The sequence below is a fragment of the Paroedura picta genome, chromosome 1 (genome assembly GCF_049243985.1).
Source record: "Paroedura picta isolate Pp20150507F chromosome 1, Ppicta_v3.0, whole genome shotgun sequence".
NCBI lineage: Eukaryota > Metazoa > Chordata > Lepidosauria > Squamata > Gekkonidae > Paroedura > Paroedura picta.
The window spans coordinates 106571275-106599022 of NC_135369.1; the positions used below are offsets into that span (position 1 = coordinate 106571275).

A 27748-nucleotide genomic window follows, 5' to 3' on the forward strand; every position below is an offset into this window, starting at 1 on the left:
GTTGCTTGGATACATTTCAACATTTAATTGATTTTCTCTGTGGATGTTGACAAGCTGCTAGTGGGAGTGTGTGCAACCACATGTTCTTGGTCCCCTGTCCTTCATGATTAATTAGATCAGTGAGGTAAGAGTGACCTAATTCTGAAAGATATAATTATTAACATTAAGAAAGAGGTGATTTTGGGTGGCACTTAAGTAGATAGTGATAATTCCTCCAAAAGAAGCTGTTTTAATAAACATTTTGTATCATCCCTTGATTGCTGTACAACGCCAGACTTAGATACATAATATAATTTCTTAGGTTGTTTACACTTCTAATATGGTTGCAGACCCATTTGGGGACAACTTTAGTTGCCCTGCTGGATAAGATTGTTAAATGTCCTCTGATGACCTTATTAGCTCTTTTGATAGTGGGCTAGTAAACCTTGATCTAATTATTATAGAATGAAACTGGAAGTTGGGGAAGACTCTGATTAAACATTTTTGACTGATTTACAGAATGTACACAGTCATTTTAAAGCTCCTGTGTGCTTTAAAGAAGACAGGATCTGTCTAAATATAATCAAAAACAATGTAACCTGAAGCTTTTCAAGTTTGGATAGCTGTAAACCTTCAAGACTTAGCCATGTAGGGTAAATTTTACTTCCATCAGAAATCTGGCTCCATACTTGGTATTTCAGGGTGGGGAAACTCTATTAATCATACAAATATAATTATAAAATATAAAAATAATAAATATTTCATTAATCAGACTGTTTGTCTTCACCACAACATCCTCAGTGTAATGACTAGTGCATACTAATGTTTTCCTGTAAAGTGGGTATTCATGTACATCAGTGGTCCCCAACCTTTTTATCACCGGGGACCACTCAACGCCGGGGACCACTCACCGGGGACCACCCAACACCTTTTACTGAGGTCCAGTGGGGGGGTAGTTTACTCCTCTACTCTCAACCACTGCCCTAGCGCACACTGATCGCTATGGTAATGTTTAAACATCCCTTCAAAAGAAGATACAGACACGCCACAACAATGAAGTGTGTTGTAAAGGGCTGGGGGGGATGAAGTAAAGGGCCGGGGGGGGGAGAAGGCGTCCTTCGGGGCCCACCTCCAATTAGTCGAAGGACCACATGTGGTCCACGGCCCACAGGTTGGGGATCGCTAATGTACATGGCTATGTAGAGAAAATACACAAAACTTTTAACTGAGAGCAAGCGATGGGTCTGATTTTGATGAGCTCAGAGATGTTTTGGAAGTAGGCCCTAACATTCATGTCATTTTGTTGTTGTTGTTGTTAAGATTTATTGCCTGCCACTATTGGACAAGCTGTCTTTCAGCGGGTTACATAAAAATACCCCACAAAAATTACATTACAAATCCTTAATCCCCTATTAAAACAAGTATCCTGGCTAAAACCCTCTCCCCTCCCACGCAGCTAACTATTTCCCCTCATGTTTCAGGGACAACTTATGGATGCTGACTCCACTACAGATGGAGTAATCTAGAGGGGCCTGTCTGATCTCCTGTGCCCTGACCTCAACCAAAGACCTGGCAGAAGAGCTCTGTTTTACAGACCCTGCAGAACACAGAAAGGTCTTGCAGGGACCTCAGCTCTTCCAGGAGCTCATTCCACCATGTCAGGGCCATGACAGAAAGAGCCCTGATCCTGGTCGGGACTAGGCGAACATCCTGGGGGGCCGGGAACAACCAGTAAGCTGGAACTCGCAGAGCATAACACTCTGCGAGTGGCATAAGGCAGCAGGTGGTCCGTCAGATATGTCGGTCCCATACCATGCAAGGCCTTAAAGATCAAAACCAAAACTTTGAACCTGATCTGGGCCAGTGAGGCGGTGGGCCAAAAGCTGGTGGTCGACCATGTCAAATGTGGCTGACAGATCTAACATCACAAGAATGGCCATACTGCCTCTATCAAGTTGCCATCAAAGATCATCCATCAGGGCAACCAACACTGTCTCTACCCCATAGCCAGGACAGAAGCCCAGCTCCAAGAATTCTAGGAGCTGGTCCACGACAGCCCTTTAAACCACCTTACCCAGAAAAGGTTATGGTTAGTGTGCCTTCAATATTTATTAAGAAGCTGTGAGATAGGTGCTGTACAATCTTGATTTTTCCATTTAATAAAATTCCAGAATGTAAGAAGCAATTTAAAAAGAACTCAATCTGGGTAGCATTTGTATTAGCTAGCACTGAGACAGAGTTATTGTCTATATCTGCCATTTAGTCATTTCATCCACTCACCAGTGCTGAAAGACAGGGGAGAATTCTTTTTTCCACATGTAAGCCCCACTTATTGGTTTCACAGCTTGCTTACCACAGCAGTCTCTTGAGCTCCCAACATCTATTTTCCACAACAGTTACTCTACCTGACACTTGCTTTCTCCCAGACAATTCTCAGTGTAATGACTAGTTCACAGTACACTAATATGTTTTCTCCTAAACATGGTCGTGTTGAGAAAATAAGCAAAACTTGTAAATATGAGCAAGTGTCATGGGGCAGAGTCTGAATTTGGGGACTCCAAAGGCCAGATTACATGTTTTGCTTTTCCAGATTTTACCCTGAGTCTCTTTGGGCCCCGTACCAATCTGAAAAGAGTCTATTTTTTCCACCAACTAGTACATGTTCCAAGTGAGGGGGATGAGGGCTACTTCAGGCTGCCCTGTGATGTGTAACAGCATTTGTGGTTACTAGAAATCAATGAGGTTTCCATGGTTTCTAAATGTCGTCATGCTCAGTATCAAGGGCCTGATGGCCTGTTTATAACAACTGAGTCATCCCTGGCATTCTAATAAATGTGGATGAATAAGGAGAGCTATTGTCTAATCAGGCATAGCAAAGAGAGGGTCATATGGGTTAGTAAAGAAGAGTTCTGGGCCTGTCTTAACCTAAGGAGGTTCCTTCCCTTGGTATGAAGCTGAGAATGATATGAGTAAAGTCAGGCTTTGTATCAAGCTTTCCAAGACATATTACCTGTCCCCAGTGGAGCCTTCTTGCCCACGCAGCACCCTGGGTATTGTGGCCAGACAAACCATTTCATCTTAGTTAAGAAGGAAAGGGTTCTTCATCACTGGCCGAAACTGATATGGATAAGGTACTAGCTTCAGTGCAGTGGTCCATGTGTCCGCTAGACCCTTGTCCCTTGTTGCTCATGAAACCGAGCAACAAGCGGATCAGGAAGCTCCTCCAGGAGATTGTGAATGTGTCCCTATCTTTAGGGACATTCCTGGGGAGACTAAAGGAGGAAGTTATTTGGCCTTTACTTGAAAAAAAAATCACTTGATCTATTGGGTCCTGCCAGCTACTACCCAATCTCACATGTAGCGTTTCTGGGGAAGGTGGTTGAGCAGACAGCTGTGGATTAACTTCAAGCATTCCCAGAGGAAACATCTATCTTGGAGCCATTCCTTTCTGGTTTCTGGCATGGCCATGGGATGGAAACAGCTATAGTTACCCTCACAGAAGACCTCTGGATTACTTTTAGATCTCAAGGCAGCGTTTGACACAGACGATCATGAGCTTTTGGGTCGTTGACTTGCCAATACGTGGGTTGGCCTTGCATTGGCTGATCTCCTTTCTCCAAGGTCAAGGTCAGAGGGTAGCAAAGCAGTCACACTGCTGTCCACTTCCCTGTGGGGTATCATAAGGTGCAATTCTCTCCCTGATATTATGTAAATCTGTATGTGCCCTCTTGCACAGATGATCTTTTGGGCTCTATCTCCTATGTGGTGGAATGAGTTGCCAGTTGAAATCTGGACCCTGATAGATCTGTGAAGTTTTGCAGAGCCTGTAAAACTGCACTAGTCTGCAGGGCTTATGGTTGAGGCCATGGATGTCTGGAAGCTATATAGGCCTCTGTTGTTCTCCTTGACTCCCCTCCTCCCCATCCCCAGTCTGGTTAAATTACTGGAGGATATTTAAGAGGGTGGGGAGGGGGTACTGGTTTTCACTGTTTAACTATTATTGTAAACTGCTCCTAACCCACTTGAAAGGAAAATTGAATGAATGAATGAACAAATAAATAAATAAATGTAGGGGCAAATTAAACATTTCTGGCAGCTAAATGATTTTCAGTCTCCTAAAGTTATTTTGCTAGAAAGCTCCTTGCATTGGGCATCTGTGGTTCCATTTTGTCCCGCCTTATCCTAAAGCTCTGAAAATAGGAAATCCTTACATATATTTCTGACTCTTGTATAACCTTGTGCTTTAATGGTGGCAATGATAGTTATTTCTAAGTGGTGGAGAAAGAGATTGCATAGAAAGTAGGAAAAAATAATACTTCTGTTTTATTATGTTTTGCCTAAACAGGATTACTGCAATGAATTCTGGATTTTTCCCTCTATTCTTTATGCTGCATTGTGTCTCTGTTCTGGCCATTCATCATTCCCCTAGCTGCCTTCCCAGAGATTTCTAATCTCCTGTGAGGACAATGAGAGAGCTGCTATGGTTTTCTGTAGTTTCCTACTCAGTTATCCCTGCAAAACCCCACTGTATGCATAGTCTCCTTATGGGTTAAGTAGCATACAGCCCCCCCCCCTCCTTTTTTTTTAAACAACTCTTAAGATAAAACTTTACTGATTACTTTTCTTGGCTCTCTGCTTTAAATAATTATCACTCATGAAGGCTGAGATTGCTTGGTTGAAAGAGACCATTGTGAATTTGAGATGGGAGTGGCAGCCGACTTCATTTCATTGCCTCTTGAGGCTGCCTTTGTGGTGGAAACTTACTTTTGTTCTCAAGAAAAATACTTTGGCTAGTTTGAAAGAGCAACAGAGTGCCTCATAATTTATAAATTATTTATATCTTTGCTTCTTGTAGAACAGCACTTTTGAATTCTCTCAATAAGAAAGGTTGATCAGATTCATGCTGGAATACTAGCAGGCAGAACTTGATAGCCTTTTCATACTTTTTAAATAGTTGCTTATTTTCAGATTAATTAGAAGAAATAAGCGTGGGTTAGGCTAATGTTCCTTCATTAGATCTTGTTTATCTTTTTTTTTTTTTTTAAGCAACGGAAATATGCAAACCCCTACTTATTAGAAAGGTCTTCTTGAATCAGGCCCTAAAAGAGAGCAAAGATGTATATTCCCTGTCATGTAAGGAGTTCATAGTCTGATGAAGAGTGCTTGCACTCGAAAGCTCACGCCCTGAATAAATCTTTGTTGGTCTTAAAGGTGCTATTGGACTCTGATTTTATTGTGCTACTTCAGACCAACACAGCTACTCATTTGAATCTGCCCTAAAAGAGAGTTCCCTTTTTGTTGTACAGTTTCTCAGAACAGAAATAGCAAGTTCCCTCTGCTGCTCATTAGCAGCTAGAGAACAAACATTAAACTTTTGAATGGCAAGCATTCATCTGTCATTGTCAGAGTACCTTTCAGAGTGTTGGGCTAAAATCTGGCAGACTAAGGTCTAAATTCCCGCTCTGCTGTACAAGCTAGCCACCTTGGGCCACTCAGCCCAACCTACCTCAGATAGTTATTTGTGAGGACATGATGTAGTCAGAGAATGATGAAGATGCTTTGGATCCCTGTTGGGAAAGAAAGGAGAACTATAAAAGAAGTTTGTATTTTATATTGCTGTAAAAGCTTAAATGTTTGTACAAACCTTCAACTATTATTTCTTAAAATAAAAGTCATTATTACTTACACTCCGATTGTCAGCATTTGTTAGTAATAGTGCTCTATATGCTATGCTGCCAATATGTTTGCTGTGAGAAACCCTGGTAGACACACATAGCAAATATGGAATAGATCAAACTTCTTTTTCTGTATTTCCCCCTCCCCAAAATTATTCAGTTGTAGACCAGAGATGCCTGGAATAACACTTCCTGGAACTTTAGAGATTTGCATGGTGCTGGTACTATTTATTTGGTTAAGCAAAAAAACTTATTATGAATTAGTTTTTAATTTCTCAACTGTTTGAATACTACTGAATAAATCATACTAGACTATTCAGAATATCTTATTTTTATTTATTTATTTCATTTGTACACCTATTTTCTCCCCAGTGGGGACTTAGAGAAGTTTACATCATTCTCTCCTCCATTTTCATCTTCACAACAACTCTGTGAGGCTGAGAGTGCATGACTAGCCAAGGGTCATCCAGCAGGCTTCCATGGCAGATTGGAGGATTTCCACTTAGGTCTCTCAGATTCCTATCTGACACTCTGAGCACTATACCACACTGGCTCTCTCTGATCTTCACACTGTGGCCACAAAACTGCAATTTTAAGAGGTCATTCATATCCCCAAATATCCTATTTCTTATCTGTTAGATTTTTTTTCAGTTAGATGATTAAGTATAATCATCTCCTAGAATAATTTTTCATAGATTTTTCAGATGGATACTGCAAGAATTATTCCTCTGGAATCAATGTAAGTTTATGAAGAATATTTCAAGTTGTTTCAAAGCAAAAAAACCTCTTATGTGATTCAAACTGGCATGGCGAGTGTCCCATAGGATTGCCACAGGGCAGGTCAACTGGAAATATCTTCAGAAAGAGGGTAAATTATGAGATGGGGGTGGATAGAGTACTTCCCTCAACACTACATAAAACCAGTCATTCGCACCATTCCACATTTTGGAAATTTGTCACTTGGGAAAGTCATTAGCAATGTTGAGGCAATTTTCACATGAAGTGGGTAAATCAGTCTCATAAATATAATAAAATTCTGTAATAGTGTCTTAAATCCAGTAGGATTTAGTAATGGCAGCTGGGTATAAGTAAATGGTACTGACACTTCATCTGGCATGATTCTTTTTGTTGTAATAATTTGAGTAGAGATTCAAGTGGGTAGCCATGTTGGTCTGAAGCAGCAGAACGGTGGCACCATTATAACCAACACATTTATATTCAAGATATGAGCTTTCGTGTGCATGCACACTTTCTCAGATACAATAAGATACAATATTGTTTCTGAGGAAGTGTGTGTACACACAAAAGCTTATACTTTGAATAAAAACGTGTTGGTCTTAAAGGTGCCACTGGACTCTGCATTTGTTCCAATAATTTGATTGCTTCCTTTATCTTCCTTTAATTCCCTTATCTTCCTCATTTCCCCTCCCTACAGCCTTGAACCACTTCATAGAAGCCACTGCCATTTATTTACTGCCCTTTTGATCTGTGTTTCCCAACCTGTGGGTCGGGACTCAAAAGTGGGTAATGATGCCTCTGAAAGTAGGTTATGGGCCAGCCCTCTGTAATGGCCATTCTTGCCTTTTTCATTGCTTTCTTTTGTATTTTGAAAACAAAGATCTGAAATGGTATCTTCCATGTCATATATTAGTTGATTTTTTTTCATTAAATATACATGTTGATTAAGTAAAATGTGTTCTGATAGTTACTAGAGTGAAAGTCTGGGTGGGGTGTCGAGGGAATAATGAAGGAGAGAGTGGTCAAAGACTGAAATGTGAACTCCATATGAAAGGCTGTGTATATCATAACACCACTTGCTTTGGATTAAGACACCTGTGCCTTTTGTGTGATGTTGATTTCTCAAAACCGCCTGACAGGCCAGTTTAGAAAATGGCTGACCTAGATGGGTGTCAAGGTCATAGTTTGCCTAGGGTAGCCATCCCCAACATTTCTGTGGTCAGGGACCACCTCTGGGGTGAGGGGAGAGCCGATGGCCCGGACGCCGCATAGCAGCTGCACGCAAACGCACACCAAGGGGCGCTAACGGGGCTGCAGAGGAGAGGACACGCAGTAATGGGTTTAAACTTCAAGTACAACGATATAGGCTAGATATCAGGAAAAAGTTTTTCACAGTCAGAGTAGTTCAGCAGTGGAATAGGCTGCCTAAGGAGGTGGTGAGCTCCCCCTCACTGGCAGTCTTCAAGCAAAGGTTGGATACACACTTTTCTTGGATGCTTTAGGATGCTTAGGGCTAATCCTGCGTTGAGCAGGGGGTTGGACTAGATGGCCTGTATGGCCCCTTCCAACTCTATGATTCTATGATTCTAACACGCATGCGCGGCAACTGCGCGTGCACGTTTGCGTCTCCGGCGTGCCGGGCCTGCCTCTTCCCCGAGCTTCTCGCTGTGTGGGGGAGGCAGGCATGGCTGCCGGCGGCCTGGCACTGTGGCCTTTGCTGACTGGAGCCGGGCCGCGGACTGGGGGTTGATGACCCCCGGCCTAGGGCACCAAATCCCTTGGGCCTGCTTTGGATGAGTCACCATACCAAAAAGGTTTGGAACTGCTGTTCTTGATAGCAAATTGGGCAGGTAAGCTTTCCTACCCCTAAACCAGGGATTTCAAACCACGGGTGGTCCATGGGAGCTCCGTAGGTGGTCTGCAGCCTTTCCCCTCCTGCCACAAACTAGTGAATCAGCCACTTCCATTGCTCTGTTTCCCAATCATGTGAATTCTCTTGATGTTTGTGTGCCTGGAAGGAGGCAGAGCCTGCATACCTGCTCCCATCTTAAACTACCTCCTGTCTCCCCCCCCCCTCAGTTCTTCTCAAGCCTGCCTCTTAACATGGGTGGTGATTTCACTTCTGGGGGAGGGGCAGGGAGACATGGCCAGCTGACATCACATCCAGGGCTCCTCAAAGCATGAAACATTATTTCAGGGGCTCTTCCATTGTCAAAGGTTGAAAAAGGCAGCCCTAAATACTTACATAACTCTCTTCATAAACCCACCCATCTCTTGTTTACATATTGGACTATAACTAAGGTCTAACTACACCCTGTATCTGATCTTTGGTGTAAGGGTGGAAGTGGATCTGGTAGCGACGAATGTCATGCCAGGGTTAGATCACTATGTCCTGAAGGCCCGGATTGATATGCTACCTCCTCCTCGTGTGGGCAGCAGGCGTATTTGGGTCTGCCCATGGAGACCTCTGGTTCCCGATGGATTCCTGAATTCTACGGGAACTGATGCCACCTGTTGATTGACTAAATGGGCTGGTTAATAGCTGGCATAACTGGATGTTGGCCACGATCATTGTGATTGCTCCCCGATGCCCTCTCTGCCCCTGCCTCAAACAAGCCCCCTGGTATGCAGACGAGCTACATGAGATGCCTAAAATAAGTTTGGAGGAAACTCAGGGCCATTCCGCACCGGGATCCATGTAGCAAATTGTTTGCTGAACGAAAAATCGCCATTTTAAATAGTGGAATTCGGCGTAACGCATACCTGCCTTTGTAGTGGAATCCAGTTGTGTTTCTATCGTTTCCCACAGGGTTCCAGTCTCTGCAAAAATCGCTAGTCAGGAAGCGCTATTGCTAAGCTGTGTCCCGCCCCTGGCCGTCAAGCAGCCAATGGGCGGCTGTTATCATGCTCCCAAACAGCCCCTTTCCCTTTAAGGAAGTTTAAAAAAACCCACACACACACCTGTTGCAACGAATATGCATTGATTCGTTGCAACGGAGAGACCCATCCAGCTAGCAGGTGGTGTTTGAGCTGCCGTTTCATAGTTGCCACGCTCCCCCCGAGTGAGAAAAAAAAATCCCCCCCCCTCACGGGCGCGATTTTCGGCCGAAAACAGTGTGAAAATAAAGTGAAAATAAAGTGAAAATAAACCAGCAAACGGGCTTGTGCTTGGTGACTTTAAACAGAGGGGCTGCAGCCAGGGAAGCCTCGCTGGGTAAACGAAGGCTCGCTGGTGCGTTGATCTCCGCTCACTCGGAGAAAAAAAAAATGGTGATCGCTTCGCCGGAAGATCAGAGGAGAGAGCCAGGGGGAGGGACTTTGCAGAAACCGCAACAATGGTAACGCACAGAACTTTCCCGCTAGTGTTGCAGATTGGTTGCAGGAGTGTAGCGCTTTCCGGAGGGTGAATCCACTTTTTGGGATTTCCCTGAAAGCGCTACAATGAAGCGCTTTTTGCAGATCGGTTTCAGGAGTGTTGCAGATTGTCAACGACGTTGTGCATAATGGCAAAACTGTAGCAATTTCAATTAGTAACCATTGTGCTATTTTGGACGAATGCGGAAAGCCCCTCACTGTTCTAGAACATCTTATAGGATGCTTATGACAGCCTATGAGTTGGTGGTGAAAACTGCAAAGCATGAATTCTACGCAGTTTCCATAGCATCTGCTAGCTCATGCCCAGGGCAATTGTTTAGGGTAGTTTGGTCCCTAATCTCAGTGCTCCGCCATGACCTCCCCCTAAATATTGATACAGCAAAGAAACTTGAAGTACCTTGTCTGCCTTTGGAGGGAGTATTTGATGGCTTCAAGGAGATCATGCTGACTGAAGTGGAGAAGTTGCAATTATCAGTGTCGCCTACTGCATGCCAATTTGACCCCCGCCCCTCATGGATACAAAAACAGAACAATGAGAGGATAAGAAGCCCCTTCAGGAGATAATCAACTACACCTTCTCTACAGGGAAGTTCCTGAGGGTGCTGAAGGAAGCCCAGGTTCACCCTCTACTGGGTCTGCAGTACCCAGCCAACTACTGCTTCATCTTCCATTTGGAGTTTCTGGGAAGGTGATTAAAATGGCCACCGTGAACTAGTTATTAACAAACATAGAGAAAGCCTTAGTCTTAGATCCATTTCAGTCTGGTTTCTTGGCCATGGGGTATAGATGGCATTGGTCACTCTGATGGATGATTTTTGCTAACAGACCGAGGTGAGTGTGTTCCTCTCTGCACCCTCTTGCCCAGCTTCTGTGAGAATTGGGACTGGGATGTCATTAGTGTGCTGCTGACACCCAGCTCTACTTCTTGATGAGTGGCCACTGAGACTCATCTCCAGAGTAATTTATCAGCTGCCTGCAAGCACTGACAAGATAGATTAAGCAAAGTTGCCTGATAGGCAACTCTTTGAAGGCAGAAGACATGTTGCTGGGTAGGAAAGGGCCAAGTGAGGAAGCATACTTACAGCTGTCCATAGAACCAGGAATTTTTGTGTAATCATTGACACCTGTACATTGAGGCACAGGTAACAAGAGTAGCACAGCTGGTATTGTTCCATCTTTGCCAAGCTACTAGTGCCCTACCTGACCCTGGAGCACCTAGCCATAGTTATCCATGCAACGATCATCTCTAGATTAGACTTCTGTAACTCGCTCTACATGGACCGACCATTATCCCTGACTCAGCAACTACAACTAGTCCAGACTGCAGCTCCCCAGGTCTTCACAGGAATTCCTTGGAGAGCTCATATTCAACCTATTCTTCAGCAGCTGCACTGGTTTCTGGTTGAATTCCGGATCAAGTTTTAAGGTATTAGTTCTTACCTTCAAGGCCATTTGCAATCTGGGCCCGACATACCTAAAGAACTGCCTCTCTGCCCATGTCTCCTGAAGAGCATTGCACTCTGCAAATATAGTTGGTTGGTATTCCCTGGCCCTAAGGAAATATATCTGGCCTCAATCAGGGCCAGAATGTTTTCAGTCCTGCCCCCAAGTTGCTGGAATGAGCTTTCCAAAGAAAATCCAGGCCCTATCAGAACTGGCTCAGTTCCACAGGGCCTGCAAGACAGAGCTCTTCTGCTAAACCGTTGGTTGGGGCTAATGATCTAAGAACATCAGAGGGCCCCCCTACAGAAACCCCCCCCCCATGGAGAAGATTACATATAGACTACACCAGAAAAATATTGCACTGATTGCATTGAGATGTGTTTGAAGGTTTTAACGTTTTATGAATTCTTAATGAACTTATTCTTTTTACTGTTGTACATTATTGTTCTTACAGCTGTACACCACCCTAAGCTGGTCTGGGAGGGCGGAATACAAAAAATATAAACTAATAAATAATAAATAAAATGTAGATTCTACCATGTGATTTCATGGGGACTAGCAGCAAGATTCCATCAGTCGGACTGTGGGAACTCAATTTAGAAGCACCATAGGGGTGATGAGGCTTGACGTAACCAGATCTAGTCAGATTTTGGAAGCTAACCAGCATCAACACTTGGAAGGGAGTATTCTACAGAGGAAAACATTGACAATTCACCTTTTTTCCCCACCTGTCTTGAAAAGCCCATGATGTGGGTGCCATGAGTTGGTTATGACTTGAAAGCACTTCATGAACACATACAGAATTACATGCCCCACCCCCCATTTGCACATATTGAATTCAGAGGAGTGTTCTTTTCAGAAGGATATTTTGGATATTTTGGATATGTTGCCTATCTATGACCGTTTACGCACTGGAGGTTTCATGCCAGGCTGCAGGATGGAGTTTTAGTCCTGGCAGGATGCCCCACCTCTTTCTGCACCCACATGGGGGAGCATTTGGCCTGCTGCACTTCATCCGCCCCTGATTTGTGCTCCTGCATGGGAGCTGGGGCAGTGAAGTTCTCAGTGCGTAAATGATCTATATGTTTCATAGCACTGTACATTGAAGTATGTTTTGATTTGTGCTTCCTACACAGATTGACCCTTGCTTTTTTGCTTTCGACATTTTGTTCCCCATCCCTTTTTTGTATCGCCCTTTTGTATCCGGTTCAGAGTGGCTCACAACAATTACAACCCTCCATTATTAATAAACATAATAAAATGAATTATCAAAAAGGTTTTATGTGTATTATTGAGTACATGTTGTCCACTGCCCTGAGTTCGCTTTGGCAGAGAGGGTGGTCTATAAATTTAAATAAATAAATAAAAACATAGGGTAGGGGTGTGCTTTTGAATATACTGAAGCTGAAATACTGTTTTGGGTCGGTTCAGGTTGGACCAAATTGATGCAAAACTTCACCTAAGTTGTTTCATAAAAGAAGAAGAGCTGGTTTTTGTACTCTGTGTTTTACTATCTAAAAGAGTCCCAACGCGGCTAATAATCACTTACCCTTCCTCTCCCCATGACAAACACCCTGTGAGGTAGGTGAGGCTGAGAAAGCTCTGAGAACTGTGACTAGCCCAAGGACACCCAGTGAGGAATCCAGATAGAAGCCACTACTCTTGACCATTACACCAAGCTCGTAGTAGGTAGAATCTCAGAGTGTGAAATTCTTTATTCTTTAGTGGCCATGTAATCTCGTAAACGGTAATGACTGGGGAAGGCACTGGCAAACCACCCCATATTGAGTCTGCCATGAAAATGCTGGAGGGCGTCACCCCAGGGGTCAGACATGACTCGGTGCTTGCACAGGGGGTACCTTTACCTTTACCTTAATCTCGCTGATTTGTGCTATTTTGATGCGTCTTCAAAAGGTAGGTTGGTAAAACAGGTGTGTAAAGAATTTATATTTTGTGTTGAGAATGCCAGTGAAGGCTGTCAAGGAAGTTACGTAACTTTTTGCAATGTTGCCAGTCCTCTCTAGTCCCTCAACTAAATGTAATTGATCGCTAATCAGGATTGCATGGGTTCCCCCCCCCCATTTGCACATATTGAACAGATTCAGAGGAATGTTCTTTTTCCAAGGCAGCTAGTAAGAGAACAAAGTGTTCTCTTTCAGATATTCTGGTATGGCTAAATAAAAGTGATTGTGGCATTAAATACCAAGACTTAAGAATAGTCATATCCTTCAGAATAATAATGAGAGATAATGTAAATAACGAATAGGGCTGTTTTATATTTTCCCGTAGGAAAAGTTTATGTTCTTGTAATCCGTTCCAGGTACATTTGCTGAGGTTTGAACTGTTTCTCAAGAGAATCTGCTTCTGTCTGTATGTACTACCCCCAAAGGTTCAAACTCATATTGGCCTCACTTGGAGCAGGCTGGCTGGCTGGCCAGCCCCTGCTGTTGGCTATTTCTTTGGGGAAAGAGAATTCTATTCAACATAAAGCCAAAGCATTGCCGAGCGTTCTCTGAAAGGGCAGGCTGACTTCTTGAGCCTCACCATTGTGCTACAGGCATGCCCCACTGAGCACATTAAAGCTCTGCTTAACATTTTTTCTCTCCAAAATTGTGATTCGTTTCTAATGGGATAAAGAGATGTTCATTTCTAGAAATAGCATAAATGTTTTATTTTAAAAGCTCTGTATTTACTAGCCTGGGGAGGGTTTTTTTTTTAAAGTTTCTAGGAGAATGCATTTTTTGTGAAGCCAAATGGTCTTGCTTAATTAATTAAGCAGTTTTTTTCTTTTGTCGTATTATTTCTACACTTGCTTTGAACAAAGTGCATGAGTGGCTGAATGAAAGGCAGAGGATGCAATCCACCTTATTAGTCATCAATTTGTAGCTGACAAATCAGTCATGTGGAGTTTTCTTTAGGCAACATGACATCAAGAAGCAAGCATATTAGAAACAAATGAGATATAGCATTTAAGAGGATGAAATAATAGGATGAAATTTTTGCAAAAACGCAGTACCTCTTCACAGCTCTATGCATGGTCTGTTGCAGAGCATAACTGCAGCACTTGGAATGGGAAGGAGGGGCTGGGAGGCGGGGACTGGTCTGGGAAACAATAGTTGAGAGTCTCACTGTCCCAGGCAGTTCGAATTCCATATATTCACAATTGGCTTGGGAAAATAGAAAGCATGGGAATGAAAGCATGCACTGGTTCTTCTGTCCTGTAAAAGATTTTGAAGATTCTATTAAAGCAGTGCCAGGGGAAATTCCTTACAATTATTCATCTTGGTTGTGGAGTGCAACCTGGAATGGCAAAAGAAGTAGAAGGGGGAACTGTTGATTTGCTGGAGGAGAGGCAGGGGGAGAAGGAGCGCTGAAGCAGAAATCTCCATCTTGCTTCCATGCAAATATGGACAAAGATTGGCTCTCCTCTCTCTACCCTTTCCTTGCATGTTGTAACTGGCTGTTTGCAGTCAACAGCATTATGTTTCAGAGGGAAGCTTTCAGGTTCAAGGACTGTTAATGGCTTCTAATTGATAGGACATTAAGGAAAAAACCAAAGTTACCCAGGAAGAAGAAATAAAGGAGGGACGAGCGGTGGCAAGGGGAAGCACAAAGTTAGTAGGGGTTGCAAGAACTGTTTGGAAGCTCTGGAAATTAGTTTTCCCATGTGAAATTCTTGTTTTCTATGGGATACAAACTGCAAGAACATAGACAAGCTTCTCTGAAATGGTGGTGTTCATCAATACAAAGCTCAAATCCTTAATCAAATTTTTCAAGAAAAAGAGTAAGTAAATATGGCTACTCTCATTTCAGTTTTTAATTTGTACTTGGGATGTATTTAGATAATATTTTGGTAGAAAAACTGAATCAGCCTTGCAGAAATGTTAAGTAACTTGCTTTCCTTTTCCCATGGCATAACTTCTTTAGTTTGTGACTTTGTAATGTGTGCAGGTTACTTATTAAAGGCAAAATCCATGGGCACCTGCTCTTTTTTTGTTGTTCAAAACTTTTGGATCATAGCCTGCTGATTTTCTTTGTTTGCCAGGGGCACCATTGGAAAAGCAGAATTAATTTTTGTTTTGTTTTTTTGTAGTGCATCATAGTACAGCTACTTCAATAGTTGTGCAGAAACAGCTACATGCAGAAAATACAATCTAGACTGGTTTCTATGTTCTTAAACATATAGTTAAACTGTGTACTTAAACTGTGATAGCACAGACTTGTAGTTGATGGTTCCAACATAACTCTCAAATAATTTTTATAGCTAAGAAAAATAATAATCTGAGCAACAGGCATGTTCTCTCCCCCCAAAAAACTTTTTTTTTTAGCAACAAGCTGAATTTGGTATGGTACAGTTCAAGCTCAAGGCACTAAAACAGGGAGGGGAATGATAAAATACTGCCAAGCAGCATTTGTCAACTTCCCTATAAAAGGGGGCATTTCTCTCCTTTCTATTATATAAACACATATTTCATTTTCTGTAAGATGAGAATGACTGAAATGATCAGGTAATTGGGTGTCATCTCTGTTCATTTATCTTTTGACTTTGACCTTTCCTTTGGAAGGACAGAGAAGTTGGTCATGTACCGTGTCAGCATTATCTGCCTTGCTGCATGATGTGTTTCTGGTCATATCCAGTATAATGAATTTAGATGTAAAAGAGGTCAGCAGCATAGTGCATGAAGGAATCTAAGGGCAAAGAGACCGTGTACATGTACCTAGGAAAGTGCTGGATTTATGGCTAAATAGGGAAATGTGTCCAATGATACTTTTAAGAATAAAGAGGAAATGTAAGACAAAAATATTTTTGCCTTAGCAAAAATAACAGAAAGCAGTGCAGTTTGTTAATTTGCTATATCAAGAAGCAAATCACTTTTATATGGTGCTGGATGATTCTCCACCTCCTTTATATCTTTTGGCACATAGTGTTTCTAAAGCGAAATAGTGCTGCAAGGATGTGTGTTATTATTGTATGTACAGTAACAAGTAAAGAGTTGTTGTCAATGGTGTTTCATCAGACTGGAGGGAGGTGAGTAGCGGGATACCTCAGGGCTCGGTGCTCGGCCCGGTACTTTTTAACATATTTATTAATTATCTAGATGAGGGGGTGGAGGGACTACTCATCAAGTTTGCAGATGACACCAAATTGGGAGGACTGGCAAACACTCCGGAAGATAGAGACAGAGTTCAACGAGATCTGAACACAATGGAAAAATGGGCAAATGAGAACAAGATGCAATTTAATAAAGATAAGTGTAAAGTTCTGCATCTGGGTCAGAAAAATGAAAAGCATGCCTACTGGATGGGGGATATGCTTGTAGGTAACACTGTGTGTGAACGAGACCTTGGGGTACTTGTGGATTGTAAACTAAACATGAGCAGGCAGTGTGATGCAGCGGTAAAAAAGGCAATGCCATTTTGGGCTGTATCAACAGGGGCATCACATCAAAATCACAAAATCACAAGATGTCATAGTCCCATTGTATACGGCACTTGTCAGACCACACCTGGAGTACTGTGTGCAGTTCTGGAGGCCTCACTTCAAGAAGGACGTAGATAAAATTGAAAGGGTACAGAGGAGAGCAACGAGGATGATCTGGGGCCAAAGGACCAAGCCCTATGAAGATAGGTTGAGGGACTTGGGAATGTTCAGCCTGGAGAAAAGGAGGTTGAGAGGGGACATGATAGCCCTCTTTAAGAAGGGCTCCCCCTCCCGGCCAATTAGCTTGCGGCTCAGCACGCTTCTCTTCCCTCCCCTCCCGAAATAAGAAGCTTGCCGGGCTGCGAACTAATTGGCCGCTTTGGCGGCTGGTTTGCTCGCAGCCTGGCAAGCTTCTCGCTTCGGGGGGGAGGGAAGAAGGAGCCGCGGCCCGGCACCAAGTCCTTCGGGGCCCGACACCGGGCCACGGCCTGCAGGTTGGGGACCACTGCTTTAGGACACTTAGGGCTGATCCTGCATAGAGCAGGGGGTTGGACTAGATGGCCTGTATGGCCCCTTCCAACTCTATGATTCTATGATTCTAAGTAGGAAGAGGCTTGCTCTTTAGCCCAAGTATCTCTTACTGACAGACAGAATCAGCGTTTGGTTAAGTTTCTCCATGCCTTATCTCCAAAGCCAATAAAGTGACTGGTTGTGGAAATCAGGATTTTGCAAAGATGGGTATATGTCTTTAGGGAGGGGGAGAATTTCTCTGTGTGGGGCACTGAAGAGGTGTGGTCTTGGTATTAAGCAACAAAAGAGATAATACACAGAAGTGATGAGTATAGTCTTGGGTGAGTTCACATGCATGTAACAGGTCTTTAGGGGAAAAAGCATAGATGGTAAGAGAATGATGTACATCATGTGGACCAAATGTTGCCTGGGGAACAATACAGTGTCCTCTCCCTGTCTTACTGGTCACCATTTTCTTTCTAGCACAAAGTGCTACTACAACTCACAGTTACTAAAAATATAAGATACTAGCTGATTTGTGTTTTGGTTTAGGTCTCTTGATTGGAAGTTGTATATGAGATTTGAAAAATAAAATGCTGAGTGTTAGGTTATTGCACAAAAGTAAAGAGTTATTGTTGGGATTTTGAAGAAAAAAAAACTATAGTAGAAGTTGCTGCTGTAATGGGAAAAATAAGTCAATTGGTGGAAGTACCCTCCATGGGATCTTAGCCTGCTCATGTGGCAAGGCATAGGAGTGAGTCTGGAGCTTTCTCTAACTTCCTAGCCATTCATATCACAACTCCTATATAGAACCAGAGGTAAACTGGGAAGTTATACCTCTGAAGCAAGTTCAAGCTCAGTTATATCAGTGGCTCTGTGAAGGTTCAGGAGCCACTCAGATCAAACTCAGCAGCACCAACAATGGGTGGAAAGTCACCCATTGCTTCCACCTGCACTGCACCAACCAGCGGTTGTGCCAAAAAAGGCAACTGAAGGTCCAAGTGAAGCAGCCACTGCAGTGCTTGCACAGCTACCGGATTGCCAGCATACATGCAGGGGAGTGGCCCATTGGGAACATTCACTGTTGAGTTAAACAGCCATTCCACCCTTCTATAGGCCAACCATTGTGGTGTGAAGATCCAGCAGTAGATAATGAGACTTTTATGATGGACTTCCCAGACAATATATCACAAGGAGTTAAAAACTGATGACCCTTCTTTGGAACCAAAGGCCAAAATACCCCTGAAAGTTCTATTTCAGAGGTAGTTTGCCATTGCCAGCCTCGTTGTTGTGACCCTGGCATTATTTTATTTGGCCATCTCCCATACTAACCAGAGCTGAACCTGCTTAGCTTCCAGGATCTAATGAGATTTGGGCTAGCCTGGGCTATCCATCTCAGGGCAAAATACGCCATTAACTGTGAGCAACTCTTGGTAGTAGGTAAGGTAAAGGTAAAGGTATCCCCTGTGCAAGCACCGAGTCATGTCTGACCCTTGGGGTGACGCCCTCCAGCGTTTTCATGGCAGACTCAATACGGGGTGGTTTGCCAGTGCCTTCCCCAGTCATTACCGTTTACCCCCCAGCAAGCTGGGTACTCATTTTACCGACCTCGGAAGGATGGAAGGCTGAGTCAACCTTGAGCCGGCTGCTGGGATTGAACTCCCAGCCTCATGGGCAAAGCTTTCAGACGGCTGCCTTACCACTCTGCACCACAAGAGGCTCTTGCACCACAAGAGGCTCTTTGGTAGTAGGTAGACCACGAATAAGTAGTAGTTCTGGTTTGCTGTTACGAAGCAAAGCTGACAGAAGCCCAGGTGGGAAAGATGCCTAGATCTTGCGGTAAATCTGTGGCTAAATTTTCCAAGTCCCATATCTGGCAGAAGAAGGTAAATCACTTGTTCAGTGATCATGGCTAGAGAACGGTATCTGGGACTGGTACCTACACTTAAAGTGTGCTGGTGTACAGATTTGGGGAACAGTTTCCATGTTTATCTTGCTGTTTGTTCTCGGGGCTGTCTACTTTTGGCAGTTGCTAACAGGGATTTGATTTTATTCTAATCGGGAGTAGTGCAAGTTTAAAGTCCAGTAGCACATTTAAGACCAACACCAACTGGACTTTAAATTTGTTCTGCTGCTTCAACCAACACGGCTACTCACTTGAATTTAGGGAGTCGTGCCTCAGGGTATTTAAAGATCTCTGGCTGAGGTCATTGCAGCTAGTTTGATAAAATATAGTAGTGACAGTGGTCGTTTATGTTTGGAAAATTGAAGATGGTGAGCTGATACATGGTTCAATTTTTTTCCTTACGTTTCCATAAGCTGATTAGCTACTTGAACAGTTTTTGAAGTGCTGTTGCAACAAACATTACATCTCTGCCTTTCTATTTTACAGCTGTCTCCAATCTAGATGAAGAGAGTAGATGGACAGTTCATTACACTGCCCCCTGGCATCAGCAGGAGAATGTATTTCTACCCTCCTCAAGGCCAGCATGCGTGGAAGATCTGCACCGTCAAGCCAAGCTGAATCTGAAATCAGTACTAAGAGGTAGGGTGTGACCAGCAACATTATGCCATTTGGTAGTCGAGATTTTAATCCTAGTTTTAGGTTTTAATTGTTTTAATTATGTTGCTACTGTTTTAATGTACTTCAAATTGTATTCTGCCAAGAAAACGCTGGAGGGCATCACCCGAAGGGTCAGACATGACTCGTTGCTTGCACAGGGGGATACCTTTACCTTTACCTATCATTTATATATTTTATGTCTTATATGCCACCTCTTCAGAGGCAGCTCTAAAAGTAAGACCAATAAATAAATAAAACCAGTAATATAAAAACACTTCATGAAACCCGAACATTAAAGCATCTTAACACCATTCTGAAGGCAAAACTGAGTATTCATAAAACTTTCCTCAGACAAGAAGCACTATAAAGACGAGCAGCCCAGTTAAAGCCTGGGTAAAAAGGAATGTTTTGGCCTTGCACCTAAAAAAAAAAAAGGAAGTTTGGCACTAAAGCTTCAAAGACAAGCTGCCACCACAGAAAAATCTCTGTCTGTTGTAGCTACATACCTCATCACTGAAGACAGGGGTGCAACAAGCAGGCCTTGCAGAGACAATCTTAACTATAGACTGAAAAGTGCAAGAGAAGGTGGTCCTTCACATACACTGATTTCAAGTCATTTAGGGCCTAAAGGGTGGGAATCAGTACCTGGAATTGTGCCCTGAAACAGATGACTAGCCGGTGTAGATCTTTCAGCACAGGAATGATACAGTCCCTGAACCTATCGCTATCCATTGCCTTACTGCCACATTTTGGACCAGTGAAGCTACCAAACACAGTTAAAGAGCTCTGCCCATTTTTCTCTCTCCCTCCAACTGACTAGCAGTCAGAGCCCCTTGTTGGCATGCGGACAAAGTACACACACACACACACACACACACTCTGTATACCTAAATACATAAACAAACCCAATAAAACACCTAAGACTTTCCTGTCTGCTGTGTCCTTTTCAAAACTCTGTGAGCTGGATCCATAGTATTGTGAGTGGAGCAACATTACCAGAAATGCTTTCCTACTGTTGCCCACAGAGTTTTCCTATTTTGCCGCCTCTTTCAGAAGCAGCTTAAATCAACAAATCTTTAAATGTTTGAATTAATTGCCAAAGGCATCTGATAAAACAGACATGCAAAATGATTTGGACCTTCCCTACATGGTTTATTTTTTCCAAGCTTTTATTTTTTAAGTATTTCCATTTGATCAATATGTAGATAAACAAATGGGGTCATCCCCACTGGTGATTACTTCAACTGAGAGGATTACTGCATTAATTGTGATTATATGTACAATTATAGGTCTGCTAAGTAATGGAATATGAACAACAGTTTTAGATTCAGGTTTACAGTGCTGAAATTGCAAGCTTTCTGCTAATTTGAAATATTGGAATTCAACAAAGTTTTTAAAAAGCTGTCTGCTTTATCCTTCCATGTCAGGAAATAAAATCAAGATTTTTCATTGTTTTTGTTTTAGCAGACAAGCTGGTAGTTATATCCCTTTATATTCTGTTTTTAATTTCTTGAATCCATTCACAGTCCATCTGTTGTTGGGGCTTGGCAGCTTTCCATCTTTCAAGTGCTTCTCTGAAGAACTGTGTGGAAAACCAGAGAGAATCTCATTTATGCATAACAATTGTGCATTCCATTATGATAGATGGAATCTGCTGAAACACATAGAGAGTGCAAGCTTCAGGATTTAGTGTAACTCCACACTAGAGAGCTTGAAACTAGAAAAGATTACCATTTGTGTTCATTACATGCTAATCTGTACATAAGGAATAATGAATTAGTGGATTTATAACTTCACATTTGAAGTGAGGTGGGTTTCAGGTGCTAGACCAGCAGTGACCAAAGTTTGGCTCTCCAGATATCCATAGACTACAATTACCATGAGTCCTTGCCAGCATGGCCATGTAGTCCATGGACATCTAGAGAGCCACACTTTGTCCATTCCTGTGCTAGACTCAGAGCAGTAGCAGCCGGTGAGGGGTCTTGGAGCTAAGAGGCCAAACGCAGATGCCACTGCTAGGCACTACGCAATCAGAAGCAAAGATAAGCATTCTTTCTGACAGGCAAAGTATTGCAGGCAGCTGGAATCTATGTATGCTCTAGTGCCAAGGGGATTGATATTTGACTGCCCATACTAGTAAAGCCTTTTTGCAGATCATTTCCCAAGTGAGGTAATGCCCCACCTGATCTTGGAGGCTTTGATACAGTGCAAACTCCTTTTCCCATCCTTCTTCTAAAACCCCTCAAAAGCATCAGTAAGATAGTAGAAATTTGGCAGTGAATACTAGCTTATTTTTCTTTTGCTCACACCATTGGGCAGGAGACATAATCGTGCATTAATCCAAAATTAGATCCCCCATGCTCCTTTTTCTTGTACCTTTTCTGTTCTTAATAAACTTTGAAATGAGACTGAACATTCTATGCCAAGTATGCCCCCCTCCCCCACTTTATAGTCTCTAGTTTTGTCCTACTGAAAAACAAAATGAGGCATGAAGTGTCATATTTTACAAAAAATGAAAAAGATTCAGGATTCTCCTTTTGTGGAATGCATTTCTACTCTTCTCAAGCAGCCTTCTAATACAGAAGGAGCAGAGGTAGTAATTCTTGAGGTACAATTCTCAAAGTAATTATAGAACCTGTTGAAGTTTACAGTTCAACGGGTTGGATCCAATTCATCTGGTGAAAAAGGCAGGACAAGGTTTAAAGGAGCTCTAAAGGAGTTTATATCCCTCCTACTAGGGGCCGAGCCTGTTGCATTCAGGAATACAACAGGTGTTAGTTTAGTGGAGTGGAAGAACTCTGTGGATGGCCTCCTCCTCCCTCCAGGACCTGGAAAGGCTGCAGGCAGCTGTTAGGAACTCACTGGCAGGGGCAGCTTTCACATGGCAGGGAACTGCAGCCTCCAAGCCTCACAGGGAAGTGGAAGGAGGAGGGGGGTGGTCAGGGGTGGGGGATGGAAGGTGATTGGCTGGCCACCGGACAGACAGGCAAGCCGGTTGGAGGAGAAGGCACTCAGGGGCAGGACAGTCACCCTGAGTGGGTGTTAATGGATGTTCACTGAAGTACATGTTTGAGGACAGTGATTAGAGAAGTCTGAGTGAGCAGAAAAGGACTGTACGAACCATGTCCAAAACACGGCAAAATATTTTATTAATATGCTCTTTAAATATGGGCTAATATTATAACATTATTTTAATACGTGATATGTGCTGAAATATTGCCTGAAAGAGCAAGAGAAATTGTACCAGCTTTCTATGTGTATTATTTTCAGAGAGTCTTTCAGCTCAAGGTAGTCCTCCATTTCTATCCAATATCTAAGGTCAGTTGCTATAAATGTATGTAGCTTTGTTTCAGAAATCGACGGTTATGTGACACTTTCTTTTATAGCATTAGAGATGCCTGTTTTAAACTCTTAAAATAAATGGTTCAGAGATTACAGAGGATAACACTTTAGTTTAGGAATCCCAGCTGAAAGTACAATATATTAGCACATTTAAACACTTCCTTTATCTCATTCTCAATCTTCATTCTTGTAACCAGAGAATTTAAGCAAAGTAGCTGAAACCCACTATCAGCATGATTCAAGAACTGCAGAGGCTTTCCAGTAGCATGAAGTTGAAACAGCCATTGCAAATGATATTTGTTAACAGCGTGTCACTCGGGAGTGCTCAGCATGATTATCTCCATTTGTCTGGGGCTAATTTGGATTTCTACGGGGATGTAATCTTAGTACACTTAAGGGTGATAAAGCATGATTGCTTCAGTCATGCCTACTTATCTCTGCATTTTGCTAGTTGAAAGAAAAGGCTTTCTATCCTATGTCTGGCTCTGAATTGCAATCTTTGAAACACCCCAAACGGTCAACATTTTTCTGCATTTGCACATGCCTGGTACAAATGTGCACATTTCAGCTTCAGTTAAAATAAGTTTGGCAATAAATTGTGTAAGTGTCAGTGTTTTTTAAGTCTTAGTCTGAGGAAGAGTGCTTGCACTCAAAAGCTCATGCACTGAATAAATCTTTGTTGGTCTTAAAGGTGCTACTGGACTCTGATTTTATTGTGCTACTTCAGACCAACATGGCTACTCATTTGAATCTAGTGTGTTTAAAGATCTTTCTGAAGTAGGGTTGCCATTTTCAAGTTAATAGAACATCAACCTCTATCCCTTGCTACCTGCCCTCGCTTTAGTGAGAGGCAGAGAAAGAATACAGGGACCAGAACAACATCCCGCAATATCATGCGATATTTCTGACCACATAGAAGTGATGTCATCCAATTGCTGGATGTTCTAGCATTCATCTGGAACTTTATGGCTTTACCATAAAGTTTTGAGTGAATCCTGGAACAGCTGGCAACTCTGTGATGATGCTTCCAGTTATGTGGCCAAAAATAATGCTTTGATGTCACAGGACAGCAAGCTGTGATTGTTCACTCTACAAAGTTTCCTGATTTGTGTATTGAAAAATGGATCTCAGCAATACTGATAGTCACAGAAGTACACAGGACAAGAGTTCTTTGATGCCAAACTTAGAGCTTAACTAAATTCTAAAGGAGCAAATTTATTTCCTCACATGCCTCCTCTGAACACTTCCCACCCTCAAATACAAGATTTTTCCTCCACTTTTCTTCCCCTTTTGTGACTGAGCTGCCTAGTTGTCTGTTTTCTTCTTTCCTAAACAACTCTGGCTGTTCCACCTTGTCACACTATCTATAATATTTAAGCTGGTTGCTCAGCCCAGGAACCTGAGGGAAGGAATGGGAGCGCCCTTTAATTTATACGACTTATTTTCAAAAACAGAACCAGACATAGGATAGAAGTTTTGATATTCCTAATTATCAAAATATGTTATTCAACATAGAGAGGAAAAGTTAGTGAAATAACGAGAAAAATGGTAACTTATTATATGTTACTCTGAGGCAAAAACAGTACATATGTGGATCTGTCCCCGGCTCATCTTCAGTCTGCTCTGCCCCAGCCACGCTGCGGGGACTTTGGGGAGATGGGGAGGGGGGAGAGCAAGGGTGCCCTCCTTCCCTCCCTTTCCGTCTTCCTTCCTTCCTTCCTTCCTTCCTTCCTTCCTTCCTTCCTTCCTTCCTTCCTTCCTTCCTTCCTTCCTTCCTTCCTGTCTATCTGTCTATCTGTCTATCTGTCTATCTGTCTATCTGTCTATCTGTCTCTCCCCTCCACTACCCCACTAGCGCCTGCTGCATTCCTGACTGCAGCAGGCTTTTTTAACTAGCATTTTAACATTGTTGTAAGCTGCCATTGAGGTAAACAACAAGATTTAAGAACAATAAATCCATTTCCCCACCTATGGCGATATAATCTATTAAAATCTATGTAGTGTGACTGAGCCACACTCTGTTCTAATATTGTCTCTGAGTTGGGAAGTGGAGAAGTTTGAAGGTTTACTTAGCACCGATGGCAATGTAACTTATTTTTTAAACTGTAAGGCACTTCATAAAGAGACTTTGTTGTGTCTCTCATTTTCAAAAGCACACTCCACAGTATACTTGCTCGATTCTAATACCACTGAGCTAGACAGGAAAAGCCTGTCAATAAGAAGGAGGAGAAATATCAATGGAAGACTTTCAAGAGCAGTGGAGCTTCTATCTGGATTATCTCACCAAATGAAGCTCGGAGCAGAAGAAGGGACTATGGGGGGTCAAGGGTTGGAGATATATTGTAATTAACATCTATTCTTTATCTTTCTGTGTATTTTTATAAGATAAAAAGATTAAGTAAAAAATAAGGAGGATGAGGGTGGGTAACAACATATATAAAAGGCATTTGCTTGAGGGCAACCGACCTAACATCATCTGCTGATCCCCCCCTCGACATCCTCCTTACATGACTGAATCTGAACTACCTAAGGGTTCTGTTAAAGTTACTGTTTCTGTCAAACAGTGTTTCTGTTGAAATATTCTAGTTGATGTTATATGTTATGATTGTAATATTAGTTATGATGTTCTATGTAATTACCCCATGACGTTTTATGTGAACCACCCAGAGCCATATGGAAGGGCAGTATAAAAATCTAAATAAAATTAAATAATAATAAAGCATTGTTTTAAAACCAGATTAATTTAAAACTGCAGTGCAGATGTCAAGTACAGTAAAAGCTTGGCTGATATTTTGAGCAGGGAGGCCAGAATTTCAAAGTCTTTCCACACAGCATAATTTGAAAAAAGGAGTTAATTGACCAACAGGAGGTGAACAAATATCTCTTCACGCAAATCTCAGCAATGTTTGGTGGGGGGGGGGGGTGATCATCTACTTTCTCTAACATCTGTAAAGCATATCTTCATATCTTTGCTGTAAAGCAAACCTTCAACTTGGACAATTAAAATGGTTAGGAATCTTTCTCTTTGATTGTAATTTTAAAATTGTTACATATCAGGAACTGTAATGATGATACAGAGACCTATTGAGATGCATGTTCTGAGCTTCCCCTAAATTCAATATTTTAACAAATACAGACTACCTTAGGAAATGAGTAATAGCTTAACATTTTAGTTATGATCTCCCCCCCCCAAAGAAAAACACTCTAAGTGCATATTTGGTTTCTAAATGTGTGCTTTGCTCCTTTGAATCATGGTTGGTTTGCTGTACATATGGTTGTGTTATCCCTATTAAATGTGACCATAAAATAGAGTTGTGTGGATAATCAGCCTTCTGTTGTTTAGGGGATTTAATGATAGAAGGGGAGTAGTTGCTGTTAGACTAGCATTAGCCAAATCAGCTAGATTCTGTTAAACCAAACATATTTAAGTTAAGCTGTTTTGGCAGTACATATGTTAGAGTTCCTGACTCAGTAAAAAACAAACAAACAAATAAAAAGTCAGGGGGAGTATTCTTTTCAAAACCGAACTCAACTGTATTGTGGGTAAAGTTCATGAACCTGCTCTGTATTCTGCTTGGATTATTCTTTTCAGCAATGGCCCAAGACCTGTAGTGGTGTTTCTGTGCAACATCTTTGTGAACAAACTAAGCTTGCCATAGAGTAGTCTGTATCAGTGGTCCCCAACCTTTTTTAGGCTGGGGATTGGCAGGGCAACTGCCCCGCCCACGCATCGCGCATGTGCGGCCGCGCCCGTGCACATGCGCCAAGCGCGGCCGCAATCGCGCATGTGCGGCACTTTCACGCATGCACGCATGCGCGAAAGTGCTGCACATGCATGATTTCGGCCACGCATGCGCAATGCACGGGCGCGGCCCTGATTCCCTCCCCCCCGCAGTAAGAAGCTTCCCGGGTCACAAGTTTGCGGCCTGGGAAGTTTTTTACTGCGGGGGGGGCGGGGAGAGGGAACTGCGGCCCGGCGCCTTGGCCTTCGCGGCCCGGCACCGGGCCGGGGCCCGCAGGTTGGGGACCACTGGTCTGTATGACTGATCGGTTTCTGATTATAATACAGAAATGTTTGTCTGCAGAAATAACTCCTCTTTCTAGTTAAATGCCGTGTTGTACAATTTGTTGGTTCATGCTTGCCTTATTTAGACAATGAAACTGAACTGGGACCCATATCAGAATGTATTAGAATCCTCTTTACACATGATTTTGTTTTCCATGTCAAGCAACTCACTTGCCTAGCAGACTCTCTCCCTCTCTCTCTCATTAAAACTGGGTCACGCCCTGAATTCAGTGAAGCTGGCCATTTCATATTCCCCCCCCCCGCCCCAGATTTTACCACCTTCAGAAGGGAATGCAACAACGGCAATTCCTATGTGGCATTTACTGTAGCTTTTCTCTTTTTTAAGGTGTTGGGGTGTTTTGCTGTGAAGTAAAGTTGTTGATATCCTATAAATGTTGCAGAAGATGTTATTGACATGAATGGACAATTCTTTGGCTGTTTAGCTGCAAGACATGTCTATGCTATGGGAGTTTTACTTGACCAAAGCTCCATTTCCTGAGACAGGACAAGTGATGTAAGCCTTAAGGATTTGCAGCGTAGCCTTTAGTCAAAGTAACCTGACAAGGGGAAAACCACAGATAAAATCTACCTATACTGGATGGTCCATTTTGGCATAATTTCCTCCCCATTTGATA

The 27748-nt window shown here is 42.6% G+C and overlaps 1 protein-coding gene across 7 annotated transcripts in view; it reads left to right on the plus strand.

Moving 5' to 3' along the window:
• The window catches only part of NHSL1 (NHS like 1), a 194951-nt gene that overhangs the window by 121483 nt on the left and 45720 nt on the right, over positions 1–27748 (plus strand). For 6 of the 7 annotated variants that reach the window (XM_077351415.1, XM_077351433.1, XM_077351425.1 and 3 more), the window contains exon 2: positions 19535–19687. In XM_077351415.1, coding sequence (XP_077207530.1) covers positions 19535–19687 — 153 coding nt within the window. Of the gene's footprint in view, positions 1–14365; positions 14995–19534; positions 19688–27748 lie in introns of those variants that run through there. The other variant, XM_077351457.1, reaches the window with a different exon arrangement.